The sequence below is a fragment of the Miniopterus schreibersii genome, assembly GCF_964146895.1.
Source record: "Miniopterus schreibersii genome assembly, chromosome: 11".
NCBI classification, from domain to species: domain Eukaryota; kingdom Metazoa; phylum Chordata; class Mammalia; order Chiroptera; family Miniopteridae; genus Miniopterus; species Miniopterus schreibersii.
Genome location: NC_138111.1, coordinates 41,136,227 through 41,158,210, shown reverse-complemented (window position 1 = coordinate 41,158,210; position 21,984 = coordinate 41,136,227). Strand labels below are relative to the sequence as shown.

General features: G+C 42.3%; 1 protein-coding gene across 1 annotated transcript in view; it reads left to right on the top strand.

The window, feature by feature from the left end:
* Window positions 1-21,984, top strand: part of PGM5 (phosphoglucomutase 5) — a 145,534-nt gene that overhangs the window by 97,733 nt on the left and 25,817 nt on the right. The window contains exons 8-9 of the mRNA XM_081151150.1: window positions 2,694-2,829; window positions 6,436-6,619. Of these exons, the coding sequence (XP_081007276.1) occupies window positions 2,694-2,829; window positions 6,436-6,619 (320 nt within the window). The remainder of the gene's footprint in view (window positions 1-2,693; window positions 2,830-6,435; window positions 6,620-21,984) is intronic.

Sequence of the window (21,984 nt, the reverse complement as noted above, 5' to 3'; positions counted from 1 at the left end):
TGTCATCAATGTCTCTATTCCCACCTCAAAGAACTGTAAAGAGCACAGTTAATTTTTCTTGGTCATTGGCCCCTTAGGAATCTTGGCAAATGTTTAACTTGTAGGTAAGTATATCCAAGCCAACTCACAGTCTACTATTCAGTGGGCAACAAATGGTTGAGGTGTTTTTTTGTTTTGTTTTGTTTTTTTAAATCCTGCTAAAAGAACTTTATGTCTCTTCACCACTAAATTATGACAAGTTATCTCACAGTTAATAGCATCTTAGTGGCTGTATCTCCAGGTAATGTAACCCAGCAGGACTGCAAGGTATGCAGAGCCCATGTTTTAGAACAAAAGAGCATTTTTCTCTTGCTAGTGAGTAAAAGTGATTTTTCAGCTATAAAAGGACAAAAGGTTTTAAAATTATTCCACTGGGCAGGGTTTCCTAGATTTTTTTGGATTTTTTTTGGGTACTTGGCCATGGAGCTAACCCAGCATCTCCAGACTTCTTCCATTTTTGTAGCAGTGTAAAGAATTCACTGAATGAGACTAGAGTCACTCCATAGTGTGATGATTAAAACCCAGGGTCCTCTTGACCTAAAGGCGGCTACAACCAGCTGTGTAGAAGTGTCATCAGCAGACCACTTGATCGGTGTGTAGGAAGAAGTAAAGACATCCCGTTTCCTTTTAAATATCTTCACTGCCCTCTCAAGGTTGTGTTTTCCTTTTTGAGAAAAAAAATTTAACATTTAATACTGTAAATGCAACAGGAAGGTAAAGCTTCATTGAGAAGTTATCGAAGATGTTTAACTTAACTAAGGGATTGTTTCAGCATGTTCCAGGTTTAAACAGCTCTGTGATACCAGGTCTCCCTTTTTCATTTTCTCTATGTGTTTCATAGCCCTGGAACCCAAGAGAACAAATGGCGCACCCCCTGGTCCCAGGCCCCTTCTTAAGACATTGCTGTCACCAGAGACAGAGAATAAAATTATATGAATAATAGAGGGCAATTTGCCTCAAAGTGTGTAACGAGGCACCAGCACCGTGTCGGTGCTTTCTCTGAATTACTAGTGACAAGATCAACAGCAACCTCTTGTGACATCCCAGTCACTGCTCTAAATACCTGGGTATATTTAGTCGCTTCATCCTGACAGTAACCCCATGGGGTGGAGGCCATGATTGTCCCTATGTTGCAGGTGCGGACAGCAAGTCACACAGAGGTAAGTAGCTGAGCCAGAATTTGAGCACGAACAAACTGGAGAGTCTGCCCTCTGAACGTGATTAAATTGCTACAACAACCCCACAAGACTGATGGTGGTGTCCCCATTTTACAGATGAGAAGGTGGGCTTCAGGAAGATGAACATCTGGCAATAGCTCCTCATACCTGGGAAGGAGCGGAGTTTGGTTCAAAACCCTAATTCCGAAGCCTTCCCTGTGCCTCCCCATCACACTGCGTTACCCACACTGGACGCAGTTTTTTGTCTTCAAGGCTTTATCCACACCGAGGGAGCTCAGAATTGGCCGACGTGCAGATGCTCAAGTGGCCCGCGCCGCATTCTTCTGGGTTCTTTGTACAAAGCCGCCGTTCAGGCCGCGCTCTCCATTCATGCAAACGCCGCACTATCAGCTGCATCTCTTCCAGTATAAGTAGCTGTAGGGTTAAGCTTTCCAGTGCATTCCTGCCTCAGGGTCCTCGCGGTGGCTGTCCCTCTGCCTGGAATGCTTTGTCCTGCCATCTTGACGTGGATGACTCCTTCTCAGGTGTAGGCTCAGATTTCATCACCTCAGGGGGCTGACCCTGACTGCCTGTATTAGTTTCCTAAGGCCCCCATAACAATGACCACAAACTGGGCGCTTAAAACAGCAGAAACGTAGCCTTCTCATAGTCCTGGAGGCCAGAGTCCAAAACCGAGGTGCTGGTAGGGCCACGCTTCCTCTGAAGCTCGAGGGGAGATCCTTTCCTGCCTCTTTGCATTTCTGGTGGCTTCGTGCATTCTTTAGCTTGCGGCAGCATAACTCCCACTTCGCCTCTCTCTGGGCCTCCTCTCCGTGCCTCTTCTTCCGAGAACACTTGTCATTGGACTTAGGGCCTGCCTGGGTAATTCATGGTGATCTCATCTCAAGATCCTTAATTATCCTTACAAGACTGCTTCTCCAAATAAGGCCGCATTCACAGGTTCTGGGTGGACGTGTCTTGGGGGTGGCATTACACCCTGCCCGAGGTAAACTACATTGCAGATAAAGCAGTCTTTGCTGCCCTCGCACTGTGACACCATCAGCCAGTTAGTTTTTTTCTGAGCCCTTGTCCTTATTTGATGCATCTTGTTTTTTAATCTGTCCACTCTGCTGTTGTTACTTGTCGCCACCTCCTTGAATTCAAACTTTATGGGTATCACTGCTGTGTCCTTGGTGTTTAGACCAATGCTTAGCATAGTGTAAAAATCACCAAATAGTTACTGCATGAATGATATCATTTGGCAAATTTGCTGTCAACTTGGCTCCTTTCAACAATTCACAGGAATTTAAAATATTATTTATGTTATTTGAATTCCAGTTACATGTTTTTGGAAATCTAAGTATATTGTGGGGCATATATTTAACTCAATGAATAAAATATATCCAGCCGTTTCAGTGTAACAATTGCTAACTGGTCTTCATAGTTTTGTTTAGCTTTTACTTTTCCCCCTGGCACAAATATTTCTTTCTCCCCTAGGCTCCGATCACCTCCGGGAGAAAGATGGCCTCTGGGCTGTCTTGGTCTGGCTCTCCATTATCGCTGCCCGCAAGCAGAGTGTGGAGGAAATTGTTCGAGATCACTGGGCCAAATTTGGCCGCCACTACTATTGCAGGTGAGAAAGAAGGGTAAAGGTGTTGGTATGGACCCTGGGAAACTGCTCTTGGGAAGGTTTCTAAAGCTGTTGGACTAGAACCTTAGGAAGGAGGCATCTTTCAGGAAGATCTGAGGAACACAGAGGATGAAGCTGGATAACCCCTGGTAGGTGGTTGGAGGTGGTGTCAAACTGGAGGGACTCCCAAACTGGAGGGCACACATTTCCCCTCTCCTGTGCCATCCCTCTGTCATCTTCCCACCCGTGCCTGTAAGGTGGGCAGCCATCTCGAGAGGGAATCTGAACTGCAGAGCCTTGGTAAGTTCTTTAGTGCTCATAGGGTTGTGCAGTTAGCCTAGCGCTTTCCTTGTTGGCTCTCCACCCATAATCATCAAGAAAGGGGGGGCAGAGACAGAAGCTGTGACAGGTCAGGGTGCTTTTGTAATCCTCTGCCTACCTTCTTACCTTCCCACTAACAGTCCAAACCACATCCAAGATGCCTGCGCTGGGGCCCTCTGAAGGGGTCACATGATTCAGGATCCCTAGATTTTGCTAAAGTTCTATCCCCATAGAAGGGGGTACAGAAAAGGGAAATGCTACCCTGGGAAGGAGGAAGGGGGGAAAAAGGTCAGTGGTTGAGAGCTTTGGGTTGGGGGTCTCTACCACTTTCCTGTTGTTGAAGTAAGTGAGGGGGCAGAGTGTTCTGGCTGCGTGGCTGCCTGCTAGGTGTGTGTCCCTAGTACCCAGCCATGGTTCAGGGGCAGCAGTGGCAGGAAAGGATGTTAGGAAAGACGTGGGAATGGGGCAGGGGAATCCTTGGCTATGTTACAGGCTCTCTGTATTAAAAACAGATTGTGGCTCATTTGCTTTGCTTATGAATAGTTAACTCCTTTGGGTGTTTGGTTGTGTTTCAAGAGCTTGAGGGACAGAAAGAAATCTTCAGACTTCCCTTATAAGGTGATTGTTTCTTCTCTTAAGAGGTCATTTACTTAGATAAACATCAGAGAATAAGGAAGCCTGTGATTGCACTCATTAAAGTGAGAGACTGCAATGCTCTGGCAAATGTAGACAACGTGGTAATATTCTTGGTTCCTGTTTAGATGTGAGAGCCTGCAAACCACCTCAACTTATTCATTGTGTCATAAAATAAGGACTCTCAAGGCAGGTGGGAACTTGTTTTACCCGCTAGTATGTCTAACAAGTGCCAGAAAATCCTACTTCTTGTGGGCTTTTTTTGGCATATCAAAGGACTGACTGGCACAGCAGATCCTTCGATTGAATAAAGCTGTTTTTAAAAGTCCGACTTGATAAAATACATCATGACTGCTAACCTCTGGCTTAGGGAGACCGCTTTAAGTCAGGAATATGGTTCTCATAATTTGTGGAATGATTATCTAGCTTTCTGCCAGTGTTTTGAAGACATGGTGTTATGGTAAGTGTATTTATAATATAGTTCACTTTTTGTGGCCAAGAGCTTACATGATAATTACCTTGTTCATAACAAATACCATATTAGAGAGTATAACGCAATGGAGATTTGAATGCTTCTTGGACATTGTTTTATGTTTCAGATTTCTGTCCAAAAGATCACAGAGATAAAGGGAAAGGGAGGAGGGAAAGGTAGAAGGAAAGGTAAACATTTCCTTCAGCCTCTGGAAAATGCAGATTGAAAGGTGCTTGTGAAATAAAATGGTTTCTACCTTGTTTTCTTAGTGGAGAGGAGATTCTTAAACAAGTGTAGTTTAACTAATATAGAGCCTGGAGCTGTATCTGAGAACCCAGATGATTGTCCTTATATGAGTGGACCCCAGGAGTTCTCCATTTAGAGTTTTCTTCCCTGGAACGTGTCGGTGGTGGTGGTAGTCAGAGGGGGTTGTGGTGACGGGAAGGTCGTGCTAGGACCTGCTTGTCTATGAAAATGAGCATTGGCACAGGCTGGTCTGATGACTTTGGCCACAGGCTGACTGTGATCTGCTCCATTCGTGGATTTTTCTCAGTTTTTGCATCCTTATCTCCTACTAGACCCTCTTATCCTATCACCCCACTGCTTTCTGCTTGGTTGGGTCTTTACCTTCCCCCAAAAGACTATCTTTAAAGAGAATCTAGGCTCAGAGCGCATGCACTGAGGAGAAAGAATGTTCTGAGTTCCCTGCTGCGTTGTGTCTGAGGCTGGGGAAGACTCACCCTGTTAGGAGGGAGGGACTAAAAGAAACAGATATAGGTGCAGGGGGCCCATTGCCAGACATGGTATCATTTCAGGGTCTCTATTCTGGCTGCTACCCTGATGTTCACTTGAAAGACATTGGTGGAAAAAAGCAGAAACAACTGCTCAGATCTTCCTACTTTCCGTTCACTCTGAGAGCTCCCATTCTTTCCCTGTGTCACCGGGAGCCCAAATGTGAGGTCCCAGCACTGCCTCCTGCGTGAGCACGGCTGCCCTCGAAGGGCTGCTTCTGAGACAGAACAATCTGGTTGTGCCGTTAGAGCCGGGTCAAGACTCCCCGACGTTGGGAAAGGCCCTGCAGTTCCTTCATGGGAGTGACTAAGAAGACAAGTAATCAACACTTTTCAGCACTTGTGTCTGGCACTGTGCCAACTGCTTGGTCTCCATTATCATATTTAATCCTCATAACAAGAAATGAGATAGGTGTTATTTTTAGACTTTTTTTTTTTTCTAATCACCTCTCAGCCCCATTGTTACATTTGATGATCTTGGCTAGGAGGACTTTTTTTTTAATGGAAAAATGCTGATATTTCTTCCAAGTTTCCGTGAAACTTTCATGGTATGTTGAACTCCCTCTTTCTCTTTGCCTCCCTTGGGTCATCCCTGGCCACCCTTCCTCCTCTCCCTCCCATCTTTCATTCCGCTACTTACAAAAACACTTGCTACTTACCAGAAGCAGCCAAGAACAGAACAGGTAAGGACTCTGCCCTCTGGGAGCTTACCGTTCTTGTAAGGACACAAGAAATAATAAACAAACATACAGAAAAGTTATATTTTCTTTGGATAACTACCAAAGAAAATACAAAGGGTGATGAGAGAGAGGGGAGATAGAGGGAAGGTATCTTAGGTGGACTCCAGAGGGGGTCACTCTCTGGAGGTGACAATAAGTTTGAAAACCGAAGGAAGAAAATGCACCAGCTATTTGAGTAGCCAGGGGAAGAATATACTAACTAGGTAAAGGGAACAGATAGAAAGAGCAAAGACCCAGAGGCAGGAAAGGGGGAAGTGTCTCTGAGGCTGGAGAGAAGGCTAGTGTGGCCCGAGCATAGTGAACAAGGGAGAAAGTGAGACAAAGTTAAAGTCGGGAGGTGGGCAGGGTCTGAGCCCACCGTGCCCAGACTATGGTGAGGGCTTTGAGTCTCATTCTCAATGTGATGGGTACTTTTGGAGGAATTTCAAGGAATGAGGTGACATGGCTTGATTTTTCCAATATCACTTTGGCTGCTGTGTAGAGAATGGATTGTAAGAGCTAGGTGGAAGAGGGGAGATTAGTTGGGGGTAGTTTTCTGTGTGATTCTTCCATGAAAACCAAACCAATGATTAGATGACCTTAAGAGGCCCACTTAATTTCTCATTCTCTAATTAGGTTTGTGTTCATCCTATGCCCTGCCCTCCCTCACCAGGTTTGATTATGAGGGGCTAGAGCCCAAGGCGACATATTACATCATGAGGGACCTGGAGGCCCTGGTCACAGACAAGTCCTTCATTGGCCAGCAGTTTGCTGTGGGGAGCCATGTCTACAGTGTGGCAAAGACAGACAGCTTTGAATACGTGGACCCCGTGGATGGCACCGTGACCAAGAAACAGGTACTTGCTAAGAAATCACCCAAACAGGGTATTAAGCAGAGCCTGGTGCCAAAGTGCCCTAGAGCTAGAGAGTCTTTAGGGATGTTCTACTCTGAGCCCTTCTATTTATAGGTGAGAACCCTGTAACCAGGAGCGGGGAAAGCCCTTGGTGAAGTTTACCTACCTCATGAGTGGCAGAGGGTAGAGAGAACATGGGACCCTGAATTTCTGTCCAGTATTCTTTCCACTTGGTAACTCATGGGCCAATATCTGAAACAGATAATAGACCCAATACTTCCTTCTGAAATGTTCGCACCTGCAGGCTGTCTGTGTGGTGGCCATTACTGGAGATGGATGCAGTTAAGTTTCCAGAAGCAAAAGATCCTTTTCCTTGGGACCCCCAAGTGCAGGACCCCTTTTTATTACCTTATTTCATTGAGAAAGGATAGGAGCTTAGCCAGATGTTACTCCTGGTAGGGAAAGAAACAGTTGGAAAATTTGCCCCACAAAACCCCAAAGGGAGATTTAGGTTGAAAATTATTGATGGTTGAGAATTATTATCACCATAGATAAGTGACATAATTAACCACAACTTCTGTTATGGTTTCATCTTTGTGAATTGTATAAGAAAAGTTGAAAGCTATTACAATTATTTTTCTTCTCAGTTTTGTTTGTTTGTTGTCTATGGCAAATATTGACCACTCTCAGAGTAAATTTTAACATTTACAATCTAAATAAGATACTCCGAGTGACGTTAAGAGAAGTTCCACTCTAAAATCCCCAAATTCTTCTCTTCTTATACATTCTTCATCAAGTAGAGACGACAAAATAAATCAGAAGCTGTAAGTTCTTGGGGACTGAATATAAAAATATTTTATTAAAGTAATAATGCTATTTTTATTTTGACCAGTATTTCATTCATACTTTTTGCCCTAGGTACCCTGATTTGCAAATGTTCCAAAGCTCAGGGTCATCCTGTTATTCTCTTGGCATTCTCTCTCTGGTCTGCTTAGTTTTATGGTGATTTTTCATCTCTCAAAATGTCGGTCTTTTGTTCTAGAAGGCCTCCCATGGCCAGACAAAATGATGACAATCTTATTTTGAAAGGTCTAAGGTAGTGGAGAAAATAGTGGTTAAGAAGTTTAAAGACCCAGAATTGAATTCTACCCCTGCCACTTACTAGTGTCTGACTTCGGGAAAGTTGTTTGATTTCTTTGAGCCACAGTTTCTTCCTCACCTATTAAAATATCTATCTCAGAGTTGTTTTAGAAATGGGATGAAATAAAATACACAAAAGCTCCTGGCTATCCTTTACACAGGGAGTACACAGCATGTTTTTTGTAGTTATGTTTTGTTTCACTCCAGGATGCTTTCTTGACTGGATTGAATTCTCTCCAACACAATACCAGTGACTCCCTGGAAATGTGAAGTCAGGAGCTCAGCAACGGCACCTTTGAATTTCTATGCCTCGGATAAGTCTTCCAGTTTGTACCATGTTTCCACTTCCATTTTACATAGGGACCTCGGGGCTTTCTTCCCCAAAGCCAGGGCTCATTTTGTTGTTGTTACTGTAAAATTTAAGACTGTAAAATACATGCTTTCTAAAGTATCTTTGGATGATTTCTGTCCCCCCATGAGGAAGGCTTGAAAACCATTCCTTGAAGGGATTGTCTAGTCATTGCTAGGTTCTGGACTTTGCTCATAAAAAGCTTATCTGTTGAGCTCATTTGTTTTGCTCTTAAATCCACTAATACTCTACCATTTTCTTCTTCAGTGCACTCAGCATTTGGATACATTTCCCCTGGCTTTTCTTTAATTGTTCACATCAGGCTAATTCCTCAGCTAGGTCTCAAGTTTGGACATTTATTTATTCCATGTCCCCTCCACCTCAACCCTGCATACTGGTTTCCATGTTCACTCTGGAATTTATTGATATTTTTTCTTTCCACACTCTTTCATCTGAGCTCAAATGTGGCCATGAATAGACAAGTGCTACCAGAACCTGCTCTCTGGAGTTGCTCTAGTACAGAAGGAAGGTTGTTCATCTTCCCAGATTCCAGGACCCAAGTGACATCTTCATTAGCTAGTGGCCCTAAGTCACACTGGAGCTTCTCCGGAGGTCTGAGTTAGGCCCAGTGAGGGTTATGAGAAGCCAGTCAACACTCAGTCACATCTCCATTGTCAGTAAGTTACCGGTGGTTCTTTGACCACAATTGGACCCATTGGCGTAGAAGGAGAATTCCTGCTTTGTGGGGCTATTGCTAAGTTTCCACCATTGAGGCCCACAGCTCGGCAATCTTGCGATGGCAGTCATTGTCAGCATTCAACTCCAGGACAGTTGAGTCTAGGGCACACTTCATGCAACATTGTTGCAAAATAAACTATCTACTCCTAAAAGACAATTTGAATTTAAACAAGCTCGTATTATTTTAAAATAATCATAAAGTACTGTGGTACATTTATTCAATAAGTATTTCTTGAGAGCCTACCAAATGCATAATAGTTTTTTTATGGTGCAGTTTTAAAAAATATAAATATATAACAGCTTTATTAAGATATAATTCACATACCATACAATTCACCCATTTAAAGTGTACAACTCAATGATTTGTAGTATATTTATAAGGTATAGTCACTGCAATCAATTTTAGAACATTTTCATCACCCCAAAAAGAAACCTTGTTCTCTTTAGCTGTCATCTCTCTTCCAACCCCTGACAACCATGGGTCTACTTTTTGTTTCTATGGATTTTCCTATTCTAGACATTTCCCATAAATGGAATCACACAGTATGTGGCCCTTTGTGACTGGCTGTCTTCACCAAGCATAATGTTTTCAGAATATATAGTCACATTGTACTAAATATCAGTACTTCATTCCTTTTTATTGCCAAATAATATTTCCTTGTGTAGATGTACCACATTTTGTTTATCCACTCATCAGTTGATAGAAGTTTGGGTGGTTTCCTCTTTGGGGCTATTATGAATAATGCTATGTGAATATTCATGTCAAGGTTTTGTGCAGACATAGTTCTTCAATTCTCTTGGATACATCTTTACCAATGAAATTATTGAATCAAATGCTAACTATGTTTAATCTTTAAAGAAATTGCTGTACAGTCTTCAAAGAAATTGCACCATTTTACATTTTCACCAGCAGTACATGAGGTTCCAGTTTCTGCACTCTTCTGCCAACCCTTGTTATTATCTCTCTTTTTATTATAAAATACTGTAACTTTAAAATAACTTACTATGTTATGGATTACTTTAAAATTAAGATAAACGGTTTACTCTTCATCAGGAGAATCAGCTGTATGCCTTGCCTAGCAAAACCCAAAGGAAACATAAAGCAATATGTCCGTTTGCTGGGGGAGGCAGATGGCTGTGGTCTCTCCAGTGTTCTATTTTATTGGAGTCAGATAGACACAGGTTTGAAGGCTGGCTTTGCCACTGCCTAGATTTGTGACTTTGGGCATGTTACTTAACTTCCCTGAACCTCAGCTTGGCGGTGGGGGTGGATGACACTAGTATTAATAATCATAGAAGGTTATGGAGAATGAGGACACATCCCCGGGCACAGCAGCTGGTACCCATTGATGCTCGAGAAACATCAGTCCCTTCCCGTTTAGCAGCATCCTCCACTCGCCTGAATATCCGTTTGCAGAAAAAGTGTGAGTGGTGTTTAAATGTACAGGCTTGAAGTAAAAAAGTCTTGGGTTTGGATCTTAGCTCTGCCATCTCCTGGCTGGATGATCTTAAGCAAGTCATTCAACCTCACTGTGCCTGCCTCTCCTTGTCTGTGAAAATAGGACAGTGATTGTGGTTGCCTCATACGGCCATTGGGAGAACTGTGAGATAATACATATAAAGTCTTGGCACATAATAAACACTAATAAATGGTTTGCTAAAGTGAGGTATGTTAAAAGAGGACCCTTGGGAAAGAGAGACTTGGGCATTTCGTGAAATATATGATAAGAAAAGCAGGAAAAAGCCATACAGCCTTACAGGAGGGCATGTGAAGACATGGGAAGGCCTCTTCAATCTCTGTTAGCTGCGAACTGACTCAGTCACAGTTCTCTGCCTTCCCTAAGTCCCCCCATCTCCACGTACCCCCGCTCCTTTGCTTCACAAAGGAAAAGGTTGTTTTCAAAGCAGCTCAGTCTCCTTTTTGTCCTTGATTCGAGGTTGGAGTCAGGAAACAGACCGTGGAAAAAAATCTGCTTTACACATATCTCTAGAGATAACGAAGAAAAGCTTCTCCGTCCAAAATGAAATTAAAATCCCGTTTTGGTGATAAGCCACCCCCCCACCCCTTTCCTCCACACTGCTGTGGAAATGTTCAGCAAAATCGATCTTGCCTATGAGACCCTGTGGGGGTCATTCAAGGAGCAAGAAGGAAACCCCTGAAGTACTCAACCCCTGACGGGAATTCCCAGGGACCTCACTGGCCTCGCTGTGACCTTCGAGTCTCATGGAATGTCCTATGGCTGCCTCCAAATGTCTGAATTCTTGTGACCTTGTGCACCAAGAGAAAAGTTGATGTGTGCCTTTCATTCAACAGGACCCAAGAGAAACTCTGATTTAGAAATACCAATTTAATGAGGCAGGGTTCAACAACGCAGCTCATCCTGTACTGTTCCATGAGGGTATGTAGCTGTTTATTTTCAGGTAAAATCTAGGCCCATGAATAAATGACATTGATTTCTTCAGACATGAGTAAGAAAAAGAAGCCAATAGCTACCCTGACAGTAGGGGAACAGTTTGACCAAGTTGCTGACTAATTTAAGAGGTTCCCAATTTTTGCCTTATAAAGAGTCAGGAAAGATGAGGGAAGAGAAGGTGACTCCCTAAGGCCTGAAGTGTGGCTCTCTCTTCCCTCTAGGATGAATTCTTGTGCAAACACCCAGACTTTCCATGGTGCTAGGCACTCTCTCTTTCCCCCACCATCAGTAGCCCAAGGAACATTGTCAATACCCAGATTATCCCTCCCCATCCTCCTCCCCATCTCTGCCTTGTAGTCTGAATCTCCTGCAATCACCACTCAGTGCCCTACAATTACAATACTCTCCCAGTTCTGATAGAAGGTAAATCCCAATCTGGTGGTGTGAAGGGACAATGTGACGATAGTGCAAGCACTGATTGATGGCATATAGCTACTATGATGGGCATCAGTCCAGAACTATGACCTATATTTTGAAAATTAGCTTTCAAGTGAGAAAACTTGACATTTCAGGAGCAAAATTGAAGCAACCAAGTCTCTCATTATGACGTGTCCAACTCCTGAATTTCTACTTAACAAGGTAAAAAATCATGAAATTCTACCAGTGCTGAAGTCATTTGCAAGTAATAGTTCAGCTGATATTTAAAAACCTGATGCACATAAATCCATACCAGTTAGCTGATGCAGAAAACCAAATCTAATTTGATTATATCAGGCTAACTCTGAGCTTATTAATACTTCAAGTTACGCAGGCTGTGTGGAAAGATTTTGATGTTCTCAACCTGGAAAAAAAGAACCATTTGAAACTACTTCAGAGAAAAAGCACACTTTGAAGACTGATTCTGAAGTCAGTTTGCTAGTAGAGTTGTTATTTTAAGATGCAAGAAGGTGTCTGCACTTTTTAATTTCATATTTAGAAATAAGGAAGTGAATTGGCAATCTTGAAATCACATTTTCGTCTGGCATGTGGTGCTATAATGTATACTGTGGTGTAGCCAACCCCTGGTCAACAAGGAAGTTTACTGAGACCTCACCTTTGGAGGCGTCAGAAGAAGGCAACCGAATGGTGTCAGCTAGAGAACCTGGGGCTCCAGGAGGCTTGTTCTACGTAAAGCTAACTGGTCAACCTTCAACTTCAACCTTCAACTTTTGTCACATTCTAATCAGTGAACTAACTGAGAGACTGTCATTAACAACTTATCACTGTCCTGTAAGATGTCACTTGCTGGAGTGTGGTTTGAGCTACTAGAAGTAGATTTTAAGAAATCATTTTAATCATTGTGATTATCCCACCTACAGAATTTCGTTAAATCTACAAATAGTCTTCCTATGTTGAGTAACAGAAATGTTTAGGGAGTGAGGTGTTATTATTACATGTATATTGTGATTAAATCTAGGTTAAAAAACTTTTTCTGTTGCAAGTTGTGATGTTGAAAAAAATTCTCTATAATAAATATACATTTCTTTCCTACCTTAGTACAATATGGTGAAGGTAGTTGAAATTTGATTCATGTCTTTATCTATTCAATGAATATTTACCAAACACTGCTGTATGCTAGTAAGCTTGCTGGGCATTAAGGATACAACAGCACACAGTCTAGCAGGGAAGACAAACTGACATTAGACTTGTAATTTCTCTACAGTTTACTGAATAGCATTACAGAGAAAGAACTTATTTGGAAGCTCATATCAGGGAGAACTAACCTGGACTAGGGCTCTGGAAAGCTGTCTATGGGAAGGTGATATTTAAGCTGTGCCCTGAAGAGTGAGTGGGAGCTGGCTCAGGTGAAACCATCTTATCGGACTACATGTTTTTTTTCAATCAAATGTAGTTATACCATTGTTCAGCTTTCCAGATAAAGAGCTGGGATTTCTTATAGGCAATAATATTCTCAATGGGATGTTATAATACCTACGATTATGATTCTCAACTTCAGTGCTCATTCTACAACACTATAGTTGTAAATAAAGATAATTGGGCCTCTTCTTGGTAGGACACCTTGAAAACCATAGACTTTTTTTTTTTCCTAATAGCTACTTTTCCTGGGATATTGTCTCTTTGTCTTCCAAGGACCAAACACATATTTGGTGCTTTATAATGACCTGTTGGCTGATTTGAAAATAGAGAGAGGAAGGTACTGTTTCTAATTAGTTGAGAAGTTCTTACTCCCCTGCTTCTGATTCGTTGGAGTTATAATGAATTACCTTCTCTTGACATAAGCTGATTGCTTTAGGACTATCTTCTAAAATGTTGGTAGTAGAATCCTGCTAAGATGTGTGAATGTAAACATTCTGGAATGGTATCCCATTTACTTCCTACGGAAATACTAGTGGCTGTGTATAGTCAGATGGGTGTCCCTTACCAGGAAGCATAAATATAAAAGGGAAAAGCTGCAAAGGATCGCAGGAACTAAGGGAGGAAGCTACCTCTGCAATCTGGGTAAAGTGTCTGAATCCAGGATGTCCCAGAACTGGGGCTGGTGTTGAGTGAACTGTGATCAGCAGTCATTTTTGGCCAAAGACATGGGGAAATGGAACATGTATGACCTAGTTCCATTGTTCCAAATTTCATAGTTGGAATCTGAGTGAGAAATAACTATAAAGTCTTCACTCTCCACATAGCCCTCTCATCACCTAGTGTGGTTTTTGCTGGATGGGTGTTTTACAAGTGCACTGAAGAAGCCATTTGACCCTGATTTCCCTCAGATAATTATTTGCAATTGTTGGCTTCCAAGAGTGCTGGTTTGTTGTAAAAAAGGTTAGATGAGAATTGCTCCCAAGAGCAGGGCAGCTGGGTATGGCTGTGTAGCAGTGAACTGCACAAAGACACTTCCCTAATGGAGGACGGGAAGCTGAGGTTAAGCCAGCCAAGAGGAAGGATGCTTTTCTGTAATTTGTCCACCTGTTTGTAATTTATACAAAGGCATGGTATGGACTAGCTGCTGCCCTTCTCACCCACTTTTGAACTCATGCTCACAGCTAACTATGACTTAAACAAAGAAAAACGGGTAATTCTAAGTAATGTTTTCATGGAGAGATATGGCAATCCGATCCAAATCTCCTTCTATATAAACTGTGTGTTTCTTCTTCAAAATATGGTGCAGATGTTACACAGCAATATTTTCACCTTGAAGCTTTCCAGATAAATCTCTGGGATTTCCTGTGGGAGATAACACTGGAGTTGGGCTCACAGAGTCTTTCTCTTGCAAGCCTGTCCTGTCTCCAGGTTTATGTGCCTGGTGTAGCCAACTGACTATATATGTGACATTGTACCAGATTTCGGGGCCATATGCTGTTTTCCTCTGGAAGTCATCCTAGTCAGTATTTGATGAGGTATGATGCTGCCAAATAACTGTTGGTAATGTACAGTTTCTTTTTCCCAGCCTGGCTGCAACATGTCCTATAGTCTCCAGAATAACATCTGGCAGCTCTGTGTGTATTTAGCAACTTGCAGATTTCCTTGCATTGATTTACACAGGTCTTTAAAAAGGAATCAACATTTATTTATCAAACATTTATCACATACCTACTCCACATGAGGCTTTGTGCCAGTTTTGGGGACCATACAAATCCAATGAAATATTGTTCAGATATTTCACATGAGAAGCAATGTATGACCATCAGCATTTTCATATGGTTCAACCTAAAATTATGAGCCTGCAGTCAGAGGACCTAGACTGAAGTCCTGGCCCCTCCATTTACTAGCTATTACCTCAAGCAAGTTCTTTAATTTGCCCTTTCTTTTCAGTAAAATGAGGAAGTGGCCTGGATGACTCTAATGCCTTTCCTTCAGGACCTTAAGTGTCTAAATTGATCAACGTGGAAGAAGTATTTTATTGCCAAAAAAGCCAGTTCAGTGGGAGGTATGGAGAAGGTAAATGGTAACAGACCCATGAGTTTAGCAGTGATTTCAGAGGGCATGACAAAGTTCTTAAAATAAAATTCTTCTTATTTCTGCCTGTGAACATGGCATCACAAATCATCCCCATTTAGGCTTTATTTAGCAATCTTCTGCAAAATCTGGAAGGTTGGACAACTTAGAGCCTAGCAAAATTTTCATTCAAAGCTTTAACATAAGAAGAATAATAATATTTATATAGTGACTTACAATTTTCAAAGCATACATTTTCCGATTTGATGCTCACAACAACCAAATAAGCCAGGCTATTTTATTTTTATCTTTTATTTATTTATTTTTTTAAAGGAAACTAAGGCCTAGAGAGCGTAAGTGACTTAAGGTCACTGGCTAATAGGTGCCAAGCCATAATTCAAGCTGGAGTTTTATAATTGTTATTTCTGTATCATTTCCAAACTGACTCCATGAACAGCAAAACAAAGAGAAGTCTGGGGAGAAAAATACGTGCTACAGAGAAAGCTAGAAGCAGACTGGAAGGTTTTTGTGTGGGGATACCTGCAGGGGACACATAGCCCTTTAACAATCCTTCTTCACTGGGACAAAGCTGAGGTGGGCAAAACCGTTGTCACTGAGGCTACAGCTGCAGGCACTCAAGGGAAGAACAATGCTAGGAAAGAGCTGAAGTGCCCTTTGGATACACCTGCCCCAGAATGAACACTGTCTTCTAATGGGTAGGAGCATCTTTTTCCTTCTTTATGCTGTGTTATTCTGGACATTTCTACTACTATAGTTGCTGGGTCAACGCAGGCATCATGGATTCCTTCACTCTTGCTTCAAGAATTCCTCAGGAGATTGTGCTGAAAACAATTACTGTCAGATGGCTCAAGAGGGGATACTTCTAATGGTTCTCCTGCTGACAAACCATGAGAAGGAGGCTTTCAGAACTCAGCAAGCTGGTGTTTTATTATCCCCTTGTGTTACGGCCCTCCTAAGATCCCAGCCCAATGGTCAGATATGCATGAAACTGTAGATCTTAAAGGGATCTTCTTTAAGACTGTCTTGTAGTGTAGTCCAGTCACTTGATATATGAAGTGATATACGAGGTGATGCAGAGAAAAGAGGCCACTACAGTGGTGTCCACATTTGGCTACACATTAATCCCTGGAGAGCTTTCACAATCCTGATGCCCAAAGTCACACTGCATACAAATAAATCGCAATGTCTGGGTAAAAGCCAAGTAATAATAGTTTTTAAAGACCCCACCCCCTAAACCTAGCTGATTCCAATGTCCAGCAAAAGTTTGCAATTAATAGTCTTATGGTTTGTCTAAGATACACAACTGAGGACAGGAACCCATCATGGTTCAACTTGATTGTTTTCAGCCAAAACTGACTCTTTCCCTAAAAATGTAGGATGAGTAGATACAGGACAGCTGCCATAATGATGACGTGCCAGGTAATCTCTATATATTACTTATCTCTCACAACTGCCCTTCAAGGTGAATACATTAGTCCCAGTTCACTGATGGAGAATATGAGTGTGTTTTCATTTGGCCTCTGAGTCCTTCTTGAATGTGGAACGAGGCCTTCTGTGGTGCTCCCTCCATTTGTCAAACATGCAATGACATTTACTCAGGTGTTTGAGGAAAACCTACTGTGTGCCAGGTATTGTCCTAGGCTATGTGGATAAATGGTCAACAAGGAACATAAGGCTTTGAGCTCCCAGAGCTTATTAGCTAATGAAGGACCCAGAGACGTAATTCAGCAATTCTAGCACTTTAGGGTTAAGGCTGTGATGGAAACTTATTTTATTCATTTGCACTGGGCCTTGTTTTTTCAAGAGGATTTGTGGCAGCAAGAACACACATATTGAAGTTGTTAAAATATAAATAAGAAACAGAGATCAAGACTAGGGAAAATATAAATAAGTGTAGAGAGTTAAGAATAGAAGAAGAAAAATGTATAGTTATGCAAGCCATAGGGATCTACTGGGGCTGAACCTCAGTTCTGGCATTAGGTGTCCTGGTAGCCATACTGAGAAGGGAGCTATGGTTAGTTATAAAGTTCTTATTACCAGGAAGACAAAAAATACCATTACCTCAGGGAAGGAAAGGCTTTCCTAACACTTGGCTCTTGAGGAAATATCTCATGTGGAGTTTCATATGGTCACCAACAATATTGCCATACTGACTGCAAAATTGGATTTTATGACACAGTGCCTTGAAGACTCTACAATAAATGTAAGGATATAAAACGGTGAATTTATGCCATAAGTAGGTGGTCAGAAGTAAGTTGATTTGTGTCAAATATATACCCAGATGAATCTATGGCTAGAAGCTGGAATATCTGGGGGAATGAATGGATTGGACACCCTTAAAAATAGTCTTCATAATTTCTCTCTACTGGAATTTCAAAATCCCAGTAGATGGTCTTTTTTTTTTTTTTTTTTTTTTTTTTCTGAGGTAGGGTTGAAGGGTAAGTATTCTGTATTGTAGATTATAGAATGGTTTATACCAGGGGTCAGCAAACACTTTTTTAAAGGGCCAGATAGTAAATATTTTAGCCCTTGAGGGCCAGTCTCTGTCATAACTATTCAGCTCTTCAGTTGTAACACAAAAGGAGATATAGACAATAATAAGTGAGTGGGAATGGCTGTGTTCCAATCAAACTTGATTTATAAAAACAGGTGCCAGGTCATCTTTGGCTGACAAACTGTATTGCCAGTCCTTGGTTTAACATGGGGGGGGGGGGGAGCAAAGTATATTATTGCTATTCTTTTGTTGGAATTAAAGAATGTTTAGAAACTTGACAAGTCTTGGTCAGTAGTGCCTTTGGCCTCATAATCTAATTGATAGGTAATGATACATGCTGCAGAGAGGTTGGTTCATGTTCAAATTGCAAATTCATTACATTGGAGGAAAATGTGGACCCCAGAGCAATCCAATATAACTATTCACACATCACAGTGACACTCAACATACATGGAACTAGGGTTGTTGCAGCGCAGAACTGGGCTGGGTCTAAACTTTTTTTTATTTCATGTAGAGAAGGGGAATTGTGTTTCTCACCTGGAGGTCTCACAAAGCAACATGCATTCTCTATTAAGATCTCCTGGCTTAGGAAGAAGAGAAGATGTTGGATTATGTCCAGTAGGTGTGTGCTATTTACTCCATCATCTTTTCAAGTGCAAAATCTATTCCAGGCTACCAGATGTAGATTCTAACAAATCTTCTGTGAGTACAGCCAAAAATACAGCTGCCCAGCCCTTAGGAAAAAATAATGATTTCACTGTAAAAAGGTTTAGTTAACGAGCAGATAATACATGTTGATAGTTTGCTATGATCTGGATTTTTGAATACCTCCCCCTGGCCATAAACTAATCTGTGGGGTTGTGTAATTGGAGCTACTTTAAAGGGTTAAGTCTGGGAGGTCATCAGAAGTGGCCTCAAGTGATTTGGAATCTGTATCAATGGGTGATTTAGGGCTCCAGCCTTAGATACTACTTCAACCAGTTTATGGATAACCCATGGTCCTGAGCAATGAATTATGAACTCATGTGTGCCATAAGTAGTAACAGTGAGAAAGTAGGCTTAGACAGAAATAACAGCTTCAGAAGAGTTTGTAAAAACATGGTATACAATTGTGGAACCTTTGGGGCTTCATTGTCAGTTTGGACATAATTTGATATATCATTCTTTCTGGATAGTAAGGAATTGTTCCTTTTGCTCCATTTGGAATTTCCTAATTATTCACTTGTCTAGCAGCATATGGTGGTTAAGAAAATGGTTTCTGTACTTTGTAATCAACTACTTCAGGCTTATGGAGAACAAGTACTGTGTCTTTATCTTTATCTACTCAGGCTTTGTCCAGTACCTGAGCCCTAATAGCCACCCAAAAATGGTTGCCCAGTGAATGAATCCTGAATAATATCATCTTGTTTGCAAAACTAGTATCATAGAGTGGTGAGTTGCCAGGAAGGGGGATGGCTCCTTTTTGTTGCACAAACTGTGGCAGACCTTGAACCCTTCCAACAGAGACTAAGGCTTTTTGTTTAGGGACTGGAACAAAATATGCCCAAAAGATTTAAAAAGCAGAAAAACACTTCTATAGAGTCATAGTGCCCCCCAGTGATATCACCAGATGGGGTGAGGTAAGAGATTTATATGGCAGGTATGAGATTTTTTTTTTTTTAATATGTTTTTATTTTTTTCAAGAACACAGTGTTGTAAATTTAATTTCAGACAAAATAGAATTCATAGCCAGAATATCATCTAGGATATAACGAGTAGAATATAGTCATGAACATATATATTTTTTTATTTTTTAACTATTATTAGTTTTTAATTTATATCTATTGTTGGAAGTATTACAGGTGTCCCATTTTTTCCCCCATTGACCCCCTCCACCTCGCTCCCACCCCCTCCCCAGACCTTCACCCCATTATTGTCTGTGTCCTTGGGTTATGCAAATATGCATATAACTTCTTTGGTTAATCTCTTCTCACCCTCTACCCCCCTTCCCTCTTCCCTCTGAGATACAGCTGTGTGTTGCATGCTTCTCTGGGTTTATTTTGTTTGTCAGTTTCTTTTGTTCATTAGCTTCTTCTTAAAGAAGACCCTTCAACATTTCACGTAGTACTGGTTTGGTGGTGAACTCCTTTAGCTTTTACTTGTCTGTGTAGCTCTTTATCTGACCTTCAATTCTAAATGATAGCTTTGCTGGGTGGAGTATTCTTGGTCGTAGGTTCTTGCTTTTCATCACTTTGAATATTTCTTGCCACTCCCTTCTGTCCTGCAAAGTTTCTGTTGAGAAATCAGTCATATGGGTGCCCTTTGTAGGTAACTAACTGCTTTTCTCTTGCTGCTTTTAAGATTCTCTCTTTGTCTTTAACCTTTGGCATTTTAATTACGTCTTTTGGTGTGGGTCTCTTTGGGTTTCTCTTGTTTGGGACTCTGTGCTTCCTGGACTTGTAAGTCTATTTCTTTCCCCAGGTAGAGGAAGTTTTCTGTCATTATTTTTTCAAATAGGTTTTCAATTTCTTGTTTTCTTTCTTCTCCTTCTGGCATCACCATAATGTGAATGTTGGGCTGCTTGAAGTTGTCCCAGAGACTCCTTAGACTATCTTCATATGTCTGGATCCTTTACTCTTTTTGCTCTTCTGGTTGGTGTTTTTTGCTTCCTCATGTTCCATTTTGCTGATTTGATTCTCAGAGTTCTCTACTGTTGATTCCCTGTAAATTATTCTTCCTTTCAGTTTGTGTAGCCTTCATTTCTGACTGGTTCTTTGATGTGTCATTGATGACCTCACTAGTTTCCTTAATAGTCTTACTAAGACCCTTGAGCATCCTTATAACCATTGTTTTGAACTCTATATCTAGTAGCTTGCTTGGCTCCATTTCATTTAGTTCTTTTTCTGGAGATTTCTTCTGTTCTTTCCTTTGTGAAATGTTTCTTTGCCTCCACATTTTGGTGGCTTCCTGGTATTTATTTCTATGTATTAGGTAGGGCTGCTATGTCTCCTGGAATTGGTAGAGTGGCTTTGTGTAGTAGGTGTCCTGTAGTGCCCAGTGACTCAGTCTCCCATCATGGGAGCTGGGCCTTCTAGGTGCTTCCCTGTGTGTATTGTGTGCACTGTCCTGTTGTAGTTGAGCCTTGGTTGCTATTGGTGTCACTGGGAGGAACTGACCCCCATGCCAATCAGCTGTGAGGACCAGCTGCAACTACAGCCTAAGAGCTGCTGTGCTGGAGAAACCCCTATGGAGCAGGACTTACTTCAGTAGAGCTTTGGTGTTCACCGAGTCTGCCCCTTGAGTGTGTCACTCGTGGATGTGGTAGGGTTGTAATCCAGCATGGTTGAAGCTGACCACCAGGTACTCTGCCTCTGGGGCCTCCTGGGAGGTGCAGAGCCAGCCTCTACCTGTGCCCTGCCCAGGGCTACCCAGTATGAACTACACAGCAATCTGTAGATGGCTGCTACTTGTGTTGGGCTCAGAGGTGCCCAGGAGAGGCCAAGCTATGAACCAATGGAGCCTGCTGCTAGTGCCAGGCCTGGGGCCACTTATTGAGAGGTATGGGGCACTCTAAGTCCAGCTGCTGCTTGTTTGAGAGATTTTAGGAAAGTCCAAAGCCTGAGGCAAGAGAAGCCACTTGTATAGAAAAACCACTGGAAATGGCTTGGATGAGCTTGCAGGTAGGGAGGGGCAAAAGCTGTGAGTCAGGTTGCTGGAGATTCAGAAAAGGCACCTGCCTGTGGGCGCTATGAGGGGAGGGCTCGCCAAAGGAATAATGGCCTCTGCCAGCTCTTCTGCCTGAGAGAAAGCCTCCCCTCCACTTCTCGCCCTGTTTCCAGGCAAGTTAATTCCTCCCCAAATGTCCAGGTACCTTTCAAGCTGCTGCCTGGTGCTGGGGCTCAGAGGGAGCGCATCTGAGTGAGTCTGTGAGCCAGCCCTTTAAGAGGAGCTGCCTGGGGCTCCCGCAGCCTCTGTGACCTTCAGCGACAATCCCTGCTGGTTTTCACAGCCCGAAGGTGTGGGGACTTCTCTTCCCGGCACTGGAACCATGGGCTGGGGGCCTGATGTAGGGCTGGCACCCCTCACTCGTCCGGGAAACCTCCACCATGGAGATGTCCCTCCTGGCTTTAAACTACGGCACCGGGTGTGAGATGGCGGCCGCCTCTCCGCTATTCAGCTCAGATTTAGTCCCCACTCTTCGCCCCTCCTACCAGTCTCGTTGCTTCTTCAGTTCCCTCGTTATAGAACTTCTGTTCAGCTAGATTTCAGGAGGTTCTGAATGATGGTGATTCTGTATTTTAGT